Source organism: Ovis aries, chromosome 15 (genome assembly GCF_016772045.2).
Source record: "Ovis aries strain OAR_USU_Benz2616 breed Rambouillet chromosome 15, ARS-UI_Ramb_v3.0, whole genome shotgun sequence".
NCBI lineage: Eukaryota > Metazoa > Chordata > Mammalia > Artiodactyla > Bovidae > Ovis > Ovis aries.
In genome coordinates this window covers 30,762,206-30,776,407 of record NC_056068.1, presented here as the reverse complement: position 1 = coordinate 30,776,407, position 14,202 = coordinate 30,762,206, and the positions used below count along the sequence as shown (strand labels likewise).

The window sequence follows — 14,202 nt, the reverse complement described above, 5'->3', positions numbered from 1 at the left end:
ACAATGGGAGATAGCACAAGTCTTTATGTTACAGTCAATCAGTCAGATTTCTGAAGTATTACTTAGCAGAGCCTGAAACATCATCCTCCCTTACAAAATAGCTTGCATGTGTTATAAAAACCTCCATAAATTTTTAAATAGTTGTGTTTATTAAGAAATTTCTTTTATAGTATCTAACAGATTTGTGCATGGGGCTTTTTTTCCTTTAAAACTAGGACTTTAGGGAAAAAAGATATATTTCTTAAAATATACCCCACTGAAAGCTACTTTAGGCTTACTTACTTTCGAAAAGGCTTTGGTGTCCCATGTTCAGTCACTCTAAAACAATGGAGAATAGACAGTCAACATACAAATAAAATTGTGATGAAAAAATTGATGACAAAGATATTCAAAATTGTGTTAAACCACAGTGACTGATAAATAATTCTTCTGGATATTGCAATGACTTAATATCAAATAAATTAAAAAATATTTTAGTACCTATCTAATATTTACTACCAATAAATTCTATTTCTTTCCCCAAAAAAACATGTAGAAAAAAACACTACTAAGTATAGGCATACGATACAGTGAGAAACTTTTAAGCAATGTCCTAAACACCCCTAAGACACCATGAATTACCTTTCCACTTCCCATTCCTCCTCCTGCACCTGGTCTAATGGAGGAGGTGGGAAATCAAAGATGGTGTTGGGAGTACGAGGAGTGCCATCCAAGGAGTCTCCAGATGCTGGCATTTCTCCAGCTTGTTTTGATCCTGAAAAGATAAAAGTCAGACATTCAGATGCTGTTAATAAGAACAATGATTAAAACAAAAAAATCAGTCCCCCAGAAAGCTTCAGCCTCACCCATGGTCATATTCTTACTTAAACAACTGCAGGTTAGCTACAAATAAAATTCTAACATAAAATTTTAACATGCACTAAAAAATAAACTGGAATATCATTTTTCAGTTCAGTTCAATTCAGTCGCTCAGTCATGTCTGACTCTTTGTGACCCCAAAGACTGCAGCATGCCAGGCTTCCCTGTCCATCATTTTTATGCAGCTTTAAAAAAATCAACATAAGACATGGCAACCACTAGGAAGAACACATGATATGGAGAAACACTCTCTATATCCTCTTTTACTCCAAGTACCAATCTTCTTCATTCAAATTTTAGTTATGATGGTCTACCTCCAAATAACTTCATATTTCTCATCTCTGAAGTTTGCTCACTTATTCGTCCCATTTTCACTTCCCTTTCTTTTTTTCTTCCCACTCTTATTATTATTCCTGCTGCTGCTAAGTCACTTCAGTTGTGCCCGACTTTGTGCAACCCCACAGACGGCAGCCCACCAGGCTCCCCAGTCCTTGGGATTCTCCAGGCCTAGTTATCTGTTATTCCCTAGGTTTAAATGATGGAATTACATATATATAATATATATATTTGTTCCAACAAGGCATCAAGTGTCTTAACTTTCCTCTATGTCACATTAGGTATTTGTGTCCGTTTCCTTCTCTTTAATTGTATTTCTTTCCTTTTACCTTTCATGTCTTTCAGTTACATTTTTACTTGTATCCTTAAGAGGATTTTTTACATTTCCATTCTGATCTGCAGCCACAACTAAAAATATTCTATGCTTCGCCTAACATTTTGATTCTAAGAGTCTGAAAAAATAGTGTACTTACATTACTGTGACCTTACACATATTGTAATACAACATACCCTATACATATTATTCTTGCCAGATTAAGAGGCATCTTAGGTTACGATCATGTTTTCTTTTCTACTGGTCCAATGATACAACTCCTAGGTCACTTGAAATTGACTGTTTATCACATTAAAGTCATACACTCCACCAGTCACTTTCAGATTATACCACTGTTTGCTTCATGTTTCAATCATGAAGTCTTCCTGTCACCAGCCACCTGTGGAAGCACAGAAGCAGGTCTCTCGGCCCTGTTAAGCTTTTAGATGGCTGGCTGACATCCTGACTACAACTTTATGAGAGAGTCCAACCCAAAACTGCCTAGCTAAGCTGCTCCTGAGCTCCTCACGCACCAAAAATGTGAAGTAGTAAATATTTTTTGTGTGTTACGCCATTCAGTTTTGGGATAATTTGTCACCAAGCAATTGATAACTAATAAAACAGTTACTATATGCAACAGTTATATTAAGATGTCTTGGTCTCTGCTCCTTTTTCATAACATGCAATTCTTGCTTTAGATATAATAACCTCTTTAATTTCTTCAAGAATACTATCTAATTTGGAGGTATTTTTATAAGTTCTTACTTATTCCCTAAATTGTTTGCTGCTAGTGGCAGTTTTTCTGTTTCTTTTGTATTTTCTTCTTTATGCCCGAATAGATTTGGTGGTATGTATTATCTTAGGTCTTGACTCTAATAACTTCTGCCAAAAGTGAGTAATGCTGAACATTTGTAAGAATGCAAGACTTAGCAGCTGACTTGACTTTCCTGTTCTGCTATGTAGAAGAAGGGTCCTTTTCAGCTAGACGCTCGTCTGAGTGGCATAAGCCCCTGGCATGCTTACTGCCAGGCTTTAGGTCCCCTAAGGTGAGCTTCAGGGCACTAATACTATGGAGGACTTGAAAACTGTGTACTATGGCCCTACACAATTCACTTAGCTTGTGCCAAGTCATGTCCAACTCTTTGTGACCCCATGGACTGCAGCATGCCAGGCTTCTCCATCCTTCACTGTCTTCTCGCATTCGCTCAAACTCTTGTCCACTGAGTCGGTGATGCCATCCAACCATCTCATCCTCTGTCTCTCCTTTCTCCCCCTGCCCTCAATCTTTCCCATCATCGGTGTCTTTTCCAATGAGTCAGCTCTTCGCATCAGGTGGCCAAGTATTGGAACTTCAGCTTCAGCATCAGTTCTTCCAGTAAATATTCAGGGTTGATTTCCTTTAGGATTGACTGGTTTGATGTCCTTGCTGTCTGAGGGACTCTCAAGTCTTCTCCAGCACCACAATTTGAAAGCATCGGTCTTTCTTCAGCACTCAGTCTTCTTTATGGTCCAATTCTCACATCCGTAGATGACGACTGGAAAAACCATACCTTTAACTCTATGGATCTTTGTCGGCAAAGTGACGTCTCCGCTTTTTAATACACTGCCTAGGTTTGGCACAATTTTGCTTTCAAGGAGCAAACATCTTTTCATTTCATGGCTGCAGTCACTATCCACAGTGATTCTGGAGCCAAAGAATATAAAACCTGCCACTGTTTTCACTTTTCCCCCATCTATTTGCCATGAAGTGATGGGACCAGATCCCATGATCTTAGTATTTTGAATGCTGAGTTTGAAGCCAGCTTTTTCACGCTCCTTTCCTCCTCATGAAGATGCTCTTCAGTTCCTCTTCACTTTCTGCCATCAGGGTAGTTACCGTCTACATATATGACGATGCTGATATTTCTCCCAGCAATCTTGATTCTAGCTTGAGTCATCCAGTCCAGCATTTTGCATAAGGTACTCTGCATATAAGTTAAATAAGCAGCGTGACAATACACAGCCTTGATGTACTCCCTTCCCAAATTTGAGCCAGTCTGTTGTTTCATGTCTGGTCCTAACTGTTGCTTCTTGACCTGCATACAGCTTTTTCAGGTAAAGTGGTCTGATATTCCCATCTCTGTAAGAATTCTCCACAGTTTGTTGTGATCTACACAGTCAAAGGCTTTAGCATAGTCAATAAAGCAGATGTTTTTCTGGAATTCCCTTGCTTTTTCTATGATCCAATGGATGTTGGCAATTTGATCTCTGGTTCCTCTGTCTTTTCTAAATTCAGCTTGTGTATCTGGAAGTTCTTGATTCAAATACTGTTGAAGCCTAGCTTGAAGGATTTTGAGCATTACCTTACTATCATATGAAATGAGCACAAATGTATGGTAGTTTGAACTTTTCTTTGGCATTGCCCTTCTTTGGGATTGGAATGAAGACTGACCTTTTCCAGACCTGTGGCCACTGCTGAGTTTTCCAAATTTGTTGGCATATTGAGGGCAGCACTTTCACAGCATCATCTTTTAGGATTTGAAAGATTTCAACTGGAATTCCATCACCTCCACTAGCTTTGTTCACAGTAACGCTTCCTAAGGCCCACTTGGCTTCACATTCCAGGATGTCTGGCTCTGGGTGAGTGATCACACCATCACAGTTATCTGGGTCATTAATAACTTTTTAATATAGTTCTGTGTATTCTTGCCATTTCTTCTTAATAGCTTTTGCTTCTGTTAGGTCCCTGCTGTTTCTGTCCTTTATTGTGCCCATCTTTACATGAAATGTTCCCCTGGTATCATCAATTTTCTTGAAGAGCTCTCTAGACTTTCTCATTCTATTGTTTTCCCTCTGTTTGTCTGCACTGTTCATTTAAGAAGGCTTTCTTATCTCTCCTTGCTATTCTCTGGAACTCTGCATTCAGTTGGGTATATCTTTTCCTTTCTACTTTGCCTTTCGCTTCTCTTCTTTGCTCAGCTATTTGTAAGGTCTCCTCAGACAATCACTTCGCCTTCTTGTATTTCTTTTTCTTTGGGATGGTTTTGGTCATCACCTCCTGTACAATGTTACAAACCTCTGTCCATATTTCTTCAGGCACTCTGTCTACCAGATCTCATCCCTTGAACTGTCCATCACCTCCACTGTAAAACCATAAGGGATTTGATTTAGGTCATACATGAAGGACCTAGTGGTTTTCCCTACTTTCTTTAATTTAAGCCTGAATTTTGCAATGAGAAGCTCATGATCTGAGCCACAGCCCGCTTCAGGTCTTGTTTTTGCAGACTGTATAACCTTCTCCATCTCCGGCTGTAAAGAATATAATCAGTCTGATTTCAACTTCTGTAACAAAGGACTAAGGTCTATCTAGTCAAGGCTATGGTTTTTCCTGTGGTCACGTATGGATGTGAGAGTTGGACTGTGAAGAAGGCTGAGCGCCAAAGAATTGATGTGTTTGAACTGTGGTGTTGGAGAAGACTCTTGAGGGTCCCTTGGACTGCAAGGAGATCCAACCAGTCCATTCTGAAGGAGATCAACCCTGGGATTTCTTTGGAAGGAATGATGCTGAAGCTCAAACTCCAGTACTCTGGCCACCTCATGCGAAGAGCTGACTCATTGGAAAAGACTCTGATGCTGGGAGAGATTGGGGGCAGAAGGGGACGACAGAGGATGAGATGGCTGGATGGCATCACGGACTCGATGGACGTGAGTCTGAGTGAACTCCAGGAGATGGTGATGGACAGGGAGGCCTGGCGTGCTGCGATTCACGGGGTCGCAAAGAGTTGGACACGACTGAGAGACTGAACTGAACTGAACTGAACAAAGAACATATTCATTTTCTTCTGATATAAGAACGACTGCTTATATTCTGTAATATAAGAATCAGAAGTTGCTGACAGAACTGTTCTGATTACAGATCTTCTGTGAATTCATCATTTTCAGTTTTACTTTTTCCTCATGCACTCTGTGACTCATATGACAACCCTCTTTTGGGTTCCAATGGACAGACTGGCTCCCACCTTGGACTCCTTACACAAACTATGGGCTCCTACTTCCTTTATGTCCTTTCATACATCAAACCACTCGTGCCCATTAATCTCCCCCAAATTTGTGGAAATCTCTTATGAATAAGAATACCTTCTCTTCCTCAGCTTCTTTTCTCTTTTTGCTTGTTGTTTATTCATTACTACCGTTCTTTTATTTCAGTGAGACATGACAGCCATGAATTAAGGCATTACTCAGTCCAACATCTTCAGAATTCCATGTAAGACTGAACCTCCAGGCTTTTCTACAAATATCACTGCTACTTCTTTGTCTTCTGCTTCAGGTCCCTCAAATAGAGACTGATGTTTCTGCCATACACTATGTACTGCAGGGTGATGAGACAGCAACTCTTCTTTTTCCTAAGGACTACTTTTAGACTATTATCCTACTTTCTTATAAAAATCCCTTGCTCCACTGAGGCGCTCACTCTCTGAATAATGTCATGTTGTCATTACCAAGAGCCGTCTAGCAACACTGAACCTTTGGCTGCTGGCTCACAATTTTCCTCTCCATGCTATTATCAAACACAGCCACCACAAAATCTATGTCTATAAACATATCTAAACCTTTGGCTCCCTGGCGCCTCCCCTGCTTCATCACTAGGAACCCCCTCTATGCTACCCCAGTGACCACTCCCACGGATCCACTCTTGGTTTTGTCATACCAGAAATTGAACTGCTTCCAAAATCACCAATACAAACGGGTATTTCCTTCTCCAAATACAAGGACCTAATTCTCCCAGCTCACTTGCTTAAGAAACCAATTACAACAAGTATGAAGAAATACGGTAATAAGCTCTTTTCTCAATTACCTACAATTACTTCCTATCTTCCTTTACTCTTTAAATCCTCTTGCCCTTCTCACTAAATCCTCACTCTCAGCTAATAACCTTGCCCTTCACATATACTCTGCATAGCATTGCTTCTCTCCTTCTCAAAACTTTTTTCTATTGGTCATATAGTCCATTTCCCACATTTTAAACCTCTTTCTTTCAATTGGCTTCCCCTTAGTATTAAAAAAAAAAACCCAGTATCTCAGATTTTTTAAAAGTCTTCTTTAGGTGCACCCTACATAAACATATCTGCCTCTAACTTACTTTTACTTTTCTTATTTTTTGTTGTTTTTATTCTATCAACTTTCTACTGAAACACTCTTAAATACAGAATAATTTTTACTGATATACATACTACCATATATAAAATAGGGCTTTTGGTGACAGAGTGTGTGGCTCTAAAGCACATGTTCCAGCTTTCTTGCGTGTTTAGCCTAGGTTTTGTGAGTGCATTGCTATTTACCCCATGAAATCACGTGTACAATACTCTGCTTTGTAACTGGACTTGTATTATCTCTTTTTTCTGTTACCACCCATTTCATATTAGCTGCATGGTTAGTCAGCTTATAATTAAATTAACCGTGAATCATTTTAGCGGCCTGTGAAGTAACTAGTCCATTTTGTGGTCTTTTGACACACTGTTTTTATAATTTGCATCACTGGCTAATTAGCTGATATTTAAAATTCTTTGACGATTCCTCTGTGGTTTCTTGCTTGATTTCTTTCCGAGTATTTGTGAAAGAACAGTTCTGTATGTTTTCCTTGCTGTTGGAGTGCTCTGGCCGTGTGCTGTTGGAGTGCTCTGGCGGTGTGTCTGCTTTCACCATTGGTTTTGATTTCCTGTCTCATCCTGTCATCTGCTTAGTCGTCATCAATCCAGAGCCCCCCCCCCCCCCCCCCGAGGCTGTAGTTTACCCATCCACCTTCCCTCCCCGGTCCCCCCTCCACTTGCTCTGATCATAGCCATGCTGTGGTCCATAGCATGTGTGCCCTTAGTCGGGTTTGTGCTTTGTCTTCATGTCTCCTTAAATGGTGTTTTTCCCCCACAGCAGTAAGTTGAATTGGTGTATCACTATGCAGTTACAGGAGAAGGCAGTGGCAACCCACTCCAGTACTCTTGCCTGGAAAATCCCATGGACAGAGGAGCCTGGTAGGCTGCAGTCCACAGGGTTGCACAGAGTCGGACACGACTGAAGCAACTTAGCAGCATATATAAAATAGATAAATAACAACAAGGACCTACCGTATATGCTTCTAACTTCTGACCAGTTCTCTCAACACTCCCCACAACTTGAATATTTTATTTATGATATTTATGACTACTTCCCCAGAAGGCTAAGCTGCATGCGGCAAAAATCTATGTATAATAATCACATGATAACATTTGCTACAGAGATAATGCCTGACAGAAAACTCCATAAATATTTTCTGACTGGATAATAACTCAAAATTACCATTCAGAGTAGATTTGTCACTGGTTATAGAATACTAAAATCTTTAAACTGTGACTCAGTCCTGATTCAAATAATCTGCCCTTCTATTTCTTAGTATAGTTGTTTTAAAATCCTGATGCTTAGCTAAGTTGAATGACAGCATTAGCTCACCCATATCATTCTCTTTCCCTCCTTCCTGGGAAAGAGTGGCCCCTGAAACCATGTAGGACGTGGAATTGGCTGGCAGGTAGCCAATGTCTGCTCCTTCGCTTGCTAATCCACCCTGGCGCAACTTCGCAGAATCCTGAGGTTCAGGACTCACAGATGAGGGCGTGGACAAGTGCTTAGGGTGGCGCTGCTTCTGTAGTTCCATGGCTCTGCCAACTGAACAGAAAGCAATGGTTAATAAATCATGTGGCAAAGCAGCTTTAAAATAGATGATGAAAAGAGCTTAGAAAGAACATGGTGGGCCTTAGAAACATATAACATGAATTACATACAGTGAGGAAAAGAGGGAGAGATAGATAAAGTTAGGAAGGAAGGGAGAAAAAAAAGTAAGGAAGAAAGAAAGAGAAGGAAGGAGGTGGGAAGGAGAGACAGAGAGAGAGAGACAGAGAGAGAAAGGCAGGGGAGGTTGAAAGAGGAGGAGGAGTAAAGGGTGGGAGATGGTAGAAGATGAGGGGGAGAGAGAAGAGGCAGAGGAAGAAGGGTCATGAGAAAAGGAGCTGAGAAGACCAGCAATGGGTGGCAGTGGTGGGGGGGGGGGGGATACAGACAGATGGAGATGGACACACCACAAAGCTGTATTCCTCTGTCAGAGTGAAGATGAAGCCCGCTGGCTCTGTGAACTCTTAGCAAGCCCCTACGCCACTCCTCCCTAACACTCACAATTTCTCCATCATGACATGCCTCAGAGAACATGCAGAATAATCCCCACCCTGCCTGTTACCAGTGTGTACATCAGTTACCATGAGAAGCACCCCATAGCCATGCACATCTTCACATAGCTGTATACATCTCTAATCCTAAAATTCTTCCTTCCCGAACTCCTACAATTCTTCCTCTGAATCCCTTTAACAGATGGTTAAATTTTCCATTCTCCTCAACCTCTTCTCTAAAGATTTCCTTCTTCTTCTCAGTGTTTCTCGACAAGGGGCACCACTGACATTTGAATGAGGATTCTTCACAGGGTGGGACACTCAGGTTTGCTGGATCACAACAGCCGCCCCCAACTCCAGCTGTGCCAGTATCTTCAAATGCGGTGCTGCGCAGTGTGAGGACCACTGCAGGACCTAATTTCTCTCCCACAGCACCACCTCTACTCCTCCTGTAGCCCTCTCCAGGAGAGCAACTCTCCATTAGGCCTGAGCGTGGAGGGACAGCAGGAAATAAAGCACAGTGGAGAGGTGGAGACCAGTTTAAGTATGGAGAAAATGAGTCATACATGTACAAAAAGACAAAGTATGAAGGTGAAGTTCATGTACATTTTGTTTTATAAATTTAACAATCAGAAAGTGAATGCAATGAAATCAGAAGAGGTGAGTAAATTATGTTATGAACAGCTGATGGGATGTTCTACTGCCATTAAGCACTTATGACAACTGTGAAGTCTAACTGAATGCCGGGGGTTCCGTTAGAAATGACACTGAATAGAAACAGCGGCGGTTCAGTGGAAACATTTCTAGAACATCCTTCTCCAGCAACCCCGCCTAGCTGAATGAGCCTCTGATAAGAAGACGGCACGGAATGGTGGGAATGCGGCATTGCAGACTTCAACATACTTGCACTGTTGTCGTGGCGGCTTGGTCTCCTAGGGGGTCCCAAGATGCTGGTGAATCCTCTTCGCTTCCCCTTTTCTTCGCCTTCTCTATCTTTCTTCATACTTTGCTGGAATCAAGGTACAATCAAAGAGATAAGAGACCCATAATTCTAATGGTCAAGTTGAAAGAAACTGGCCACATGTAAATGAAAGACACACAAAGGGCACTCGTTGGAAGCTGGCACACAGCACTATGTATACATCAAACTCAAGACGCCTTTTCAAACCCTCCAGAACTGACAATTTTGGAAAGTAAAAGGTATTTTTATAACACATTTACTGGGAGCTTGTTTTAAGTAACTCATTCATCTCTGGAATAATATTTGCTAAACTAATAATGTCTGAAGGCACTATGCTAAAAGATGGGATACAACGGAGGTCCTTATCTTCATCCAGCTCTACAATCTACCAACATAAACAATTATAAACACTGAGAGGAACCGTAAAAGCAAAGCACGGGGTCGAAACAAAGCTGAGGATAGCTCTCTGTGTAAACTCTTGTTTTCACTTTTCATATCATCTAACAGTTCGTACGTCTGGATTTCTCACTGGATTTTGAGTTTCTTGAGAACAGGGACCGTATCTCATTCCTGCTGGCATGCTTAGCACTAACTTGCTGAAAAAATCAACACTAAGAAGAAGGAAAGCCCTGCAGTCAGATATAAGAAGCATGGCGACCTGAACACACTATTATTATTCCAGTTTTACCTTGATTTTTGGAAGGAATCCAATGCGACCTCGCTTGTGCTCCAAATTTCGAGGTTCTTTCACTTTTACTCCCAAATGTTTCATGTACATGAGAATAACATATTGCATTGTCGAACTGGGGGAGAAAGGATTAAGTAAAATAAGACTTCTGGGAAGGGACAGTGGGTAAATAAAGGTATCAAATGACTTCCAAAACCCCCATGCTGAAAGTCTTAGAATTTATCAAGTGAAAAATAAAGAGCTATCGATTTACTGTGACCAGTAAAGATTCTACTCAGATACTAGAATATTAGTCACATAAAATACAAGCCACTAGAAACAGTCTGTATTTTTAAGTTAAAAGAAATAAATCTAAATTTAGGACAGGAGAAAAGACAGTTTCTTTTTTTTTTTTTTTTTTGTCCTTAAAATTCTAGGAAAAAATAGTTTCATTACCTCTTTTCTTCTTCTACAGCCTGAGCAGTCATCCTAAAAATAAAAGCATTTAAAATGAAATATTACAGTTTAATAAAAGAGTTGTTACTAAACTCAGATAACTGATCAACAAAACAGAGTCAAGTCCATGGAATTCTCCAGGCAAGAATACTGCAGTGGATAGCCATTCCCTTCTCCAGGGGATCTTGCTGACCCAGGGATCAAACCCAGGTCCTCCACACTGCAGGCAGATTCTCTGCCATCTGAGCCCCCAGGGAAGCCCCTGTGGCACAGTCAGTGTTTCAGGATCCACTCTAAGTCTCTGTCACCTGGAATGATGTGTCAGAAAAATTGTGATCCCTGAGGGATCACTTTTTCATCACCAACTTGCTATAAATGTTTTATAGCAAGAAATATTTCCAAAGCCTGTGAATTAAAGCCAATGTAAGTATTCGACCTGTTTTTGATCAGTTAGAAATTCTACAGTTACTCATCTTAGCAATACCCAGAAAAAGAAATACAAGAATGTCATCTACGATATCAGCATAAAGTTTAGTACTATCACAAGGCAAACTGCTCTACATAAACAACCCGACACACCTTCTAAATTTGCTCAAATGTACTTCACACATAATTATCACCTCAGTAGAGAGGGCGTTTCTACATGTATTTCTATTACTTACAACACTTCTTCAATTTTGGCGACAATCTGTTCTGCACATGCCCGTTCTTTCTCCAAAGTTAACCGGTCCTTGTCTCGCTCGACATCAAGTTTAGTCAGTTCGCTTTCAGCCAAGGTCAGCCCCATGCTGCGCTTCTGCCTAAAGGGAATAGGAGAAATTTCCTGAGGTAGCCTAGAGGGTAATTTCCTGAGTTACCTAGAGGGTACTATCTCCCTCTGGAGATGCTTCACCAGAGTTTCCATAGTTATGAATTTCTAGCAACAGGTAAAATGTCACGGTTTTCTGTGTGGGGGCCCACGTCACCTGGGACACTGGAGGAAGAAAATTCTAGAGGAAGTCACTCAACAGAACACATATCTTGAAGGACACACTTGGCACAGACAGCTACTACGCTCAATTCCTGCCAGCCATAAGGAAAGGGGACCATGCACTCTCAGTACCATGCCAACCTTTCGACGCCGGAAGTTCATTAGGTTTTAGTAACAATGACAGAGACCATATGTTATGCCAAGGAATGTATAACCTGTTCCTACCTAAAAAGAAAATTAATTCAGGACAACCATATCAGCTTCTGTCGACCACAAGGCTTACCGAAAATCTTCCAAGTGCCTCTGAACTTCTGGGTGGACTCTTTCTTGCATAGTTTGGATATAGTGGCGATGTAGATCCTCAGGAATAAGCTCTGGTCGTCTTTTTTCTGCATAAATACAAGAAATCACCTGATCTAAAGGCACATTTTGTGCATTGTAACTGGCACTACTTGGTGTGAACTTAACTTGAAGTAAGATAAAGAGATAATATATTTTAAGTATTTTAATCTTAGAACTCACATTTCATTTACTCTTAAATGTATTATAGGCTCTTTTACTGTTGTGATTCATATGACCTACTAGTTACTGTGTAACAGATAAAACCTCTAGAGAAGAGCTGAGCTACCTATCTACAGAGATGTAATCCTCTAGCACATTGGTGCTCCAGACTTACCTAGATCTACTGATATTTCATCAGGAACAGAAACCTTCAGGTGCTAAAACAAAAATGCAAACAAAAAGTGAAATTGCACTAAGGGTCTTTCAGGATCCATATCAGTACTTACACAAAATAAAGAGAAAGAACTTGAATACCTATAAGTATATTCATGTATAAGCTCATTTTGGGAGTACCGCCCATCTAAATTTCCCAGCTTTGGAATATTCTATGGTTTGAACTTGAAAAGAAGCCCACTCCCCAAGGATCATGTTATAAAGGAAATACCTAAAATCTGTTTTACTAGATGACTGAATGCTTTTGTGCCTTATTTATTCCTGTTGGCTTTGGCTTTCTAGAATGAATGAATATTGCTTTGGGCTTTCGAGAATCACTGGTTAAGATAATCGGTCACACACTGTTTGAATCAATATAGGTAAAAACCTAAACTATATGTAGATCACCATATGAAAACTTTACTCATGTATAACAATTTTATTCACTGTATTTTAGACACTCACACTGAAGACCATGATATTCCCAATCATATTGGTATATATAGCTAAAGAACCCTCATCAGAAGTCATGTTCCCAACGAGAAAGTGCTGGATATCAACGTTGAAGCTCTGGAGTCTCAAATCTCTAGTTCTTACATCTGCAGTTTTTACTACTGAAATAAGATGACCATGTCATAATTAACTTCTTCTTAGCTATGTTTTTTCACATGACAACTGCAGTCTGTGAGCCCATTACCAGATAATTTTCTCCTGTTAATTTGGGAAATGTCTCAGAAAAAATTATTTTGCATTTGGAGAAAGTATATTATCTTCTTCAAATTTACTCTGTATTATACACCCACTTAAGTCATATCCTTCCGGAATTTAAAAAAAAATTAATGTAAGATCTGAAGTTTTACATCTGAAAATAAGTTACTGCTAAAAATTGAGAGCTCTAAAATTTATTTGAAGAGCAGTTAAAATGGATTTCAAAGCTTTCTCTTTATCTGAGGTTGCCATAAAGTAGCTCAAGCCAACTTTCCAGAAATACTTCTAGCACAAATATAAGAAAGTATATATATGTTCATTTCTGTATGTGGGTATTTATATGAAATAATATCACCTGTGGCATAAAAGAGCCACGTGGCAGAGCTGTTCTCCTGGGTTCCCTTATCCTACTGCTCTCCACCCGGGTACCCTTTCCCAATAAAATCTCTTGCTTTGTCAGCACACGTGTCTCCTCAGACAATTCATTTCCAAGTGTTAGACAAGAGCCCAGTTTCGGGCCCTGGAAGAGGTCCTCCTTCCTGCAACAAATGGCGACCCAGATGGGACTCTTCTTGGCTGAGACTGACATCCTGACCACTCGGGGTACTCAGGGGCCAGCTTGCCTGCCAGTGGACCAGACCCAGCGGCCACAACTGGGACCCTTTTGTCCCTGGTCTCCTCCTGACGAGGACAACTGGCCACAGTGCCCCAACTGGTAAGGAACAAGAGACTTTATTGACCTCTCTCCCCTTCCCTCTCCCTTTCCTCTCCTTAACGCTTCCTATCCTTCCCTGTTTTTCTAGTCCCCCGGTCCTGGACGCAGGAATCTGGTCAAAGGGCCCTCAGCCTGAGCTGAGGATTGGAGACTGATCATCTCCCCTTGGCAGCATAAAAGAATAATTAGGAAATTAATCTAGCAGGGTTCTTACACTTTGATGTTAATAAGCTTATATAGACCACGAGCAGCAAAATATAAGAAATCACCTGATCTAAAGGCACATTCTGTGCCTTAGCATGGAATGCTCTTAAGAAATGTCAAGTTTACATAAACTT

General features: G+C 40.6%; 1 protein-coding gene across 7 annotated transcripts in view; it reads right to left on the bottom strand.

Annotated features, from left to right (window-relative positions):
• ARHGEF12 (Rho guanine nucleotide exchange factor 12) overlaps positions 1-14,202 on the bottom strand; it is a 164,679-nt gene that overhangs the window by 26,462 nt on the left and 124,015 nt on the right. For all 7 annotated transcript variants that reach the window (XM_060399319.1, XM_060399321.1, XM_012095611.5 and 4 more), the window contains 9 exons: positions 12,404-12,446; positions 12,011-12,116; positions 11,420-11,557; positions 10,758-10,790; positions 10,323-10,437; positions 9,577-9,682; positions 7,967-8,179; positions 622-754; positions 283-318 (listed from right to left, as the gene is read on the bottom strand). In XM_060399319.1, the coding sequence (XP_060255302.1) occupies positions 283-318; positions 622-754; positions 7,967-8,179; positions 9,577-9,682; positions 10,323-10,437; positions 10,758-10,790; positions 11,420-11,557; positions 12,011-12,116; positions 12,404-12,446 (923 nt within the window). The remainder of the gene's footprint in view (positions 1-282; positions 319-621; positions 755-7,966; positions 8,180-9,576; positions 9,683-10,322; positions 10,438-10,757; positions 10,791-11,419; positions 11,558-12,010; positions 12,117-12,403; positions 12,447-14,202) is intronic.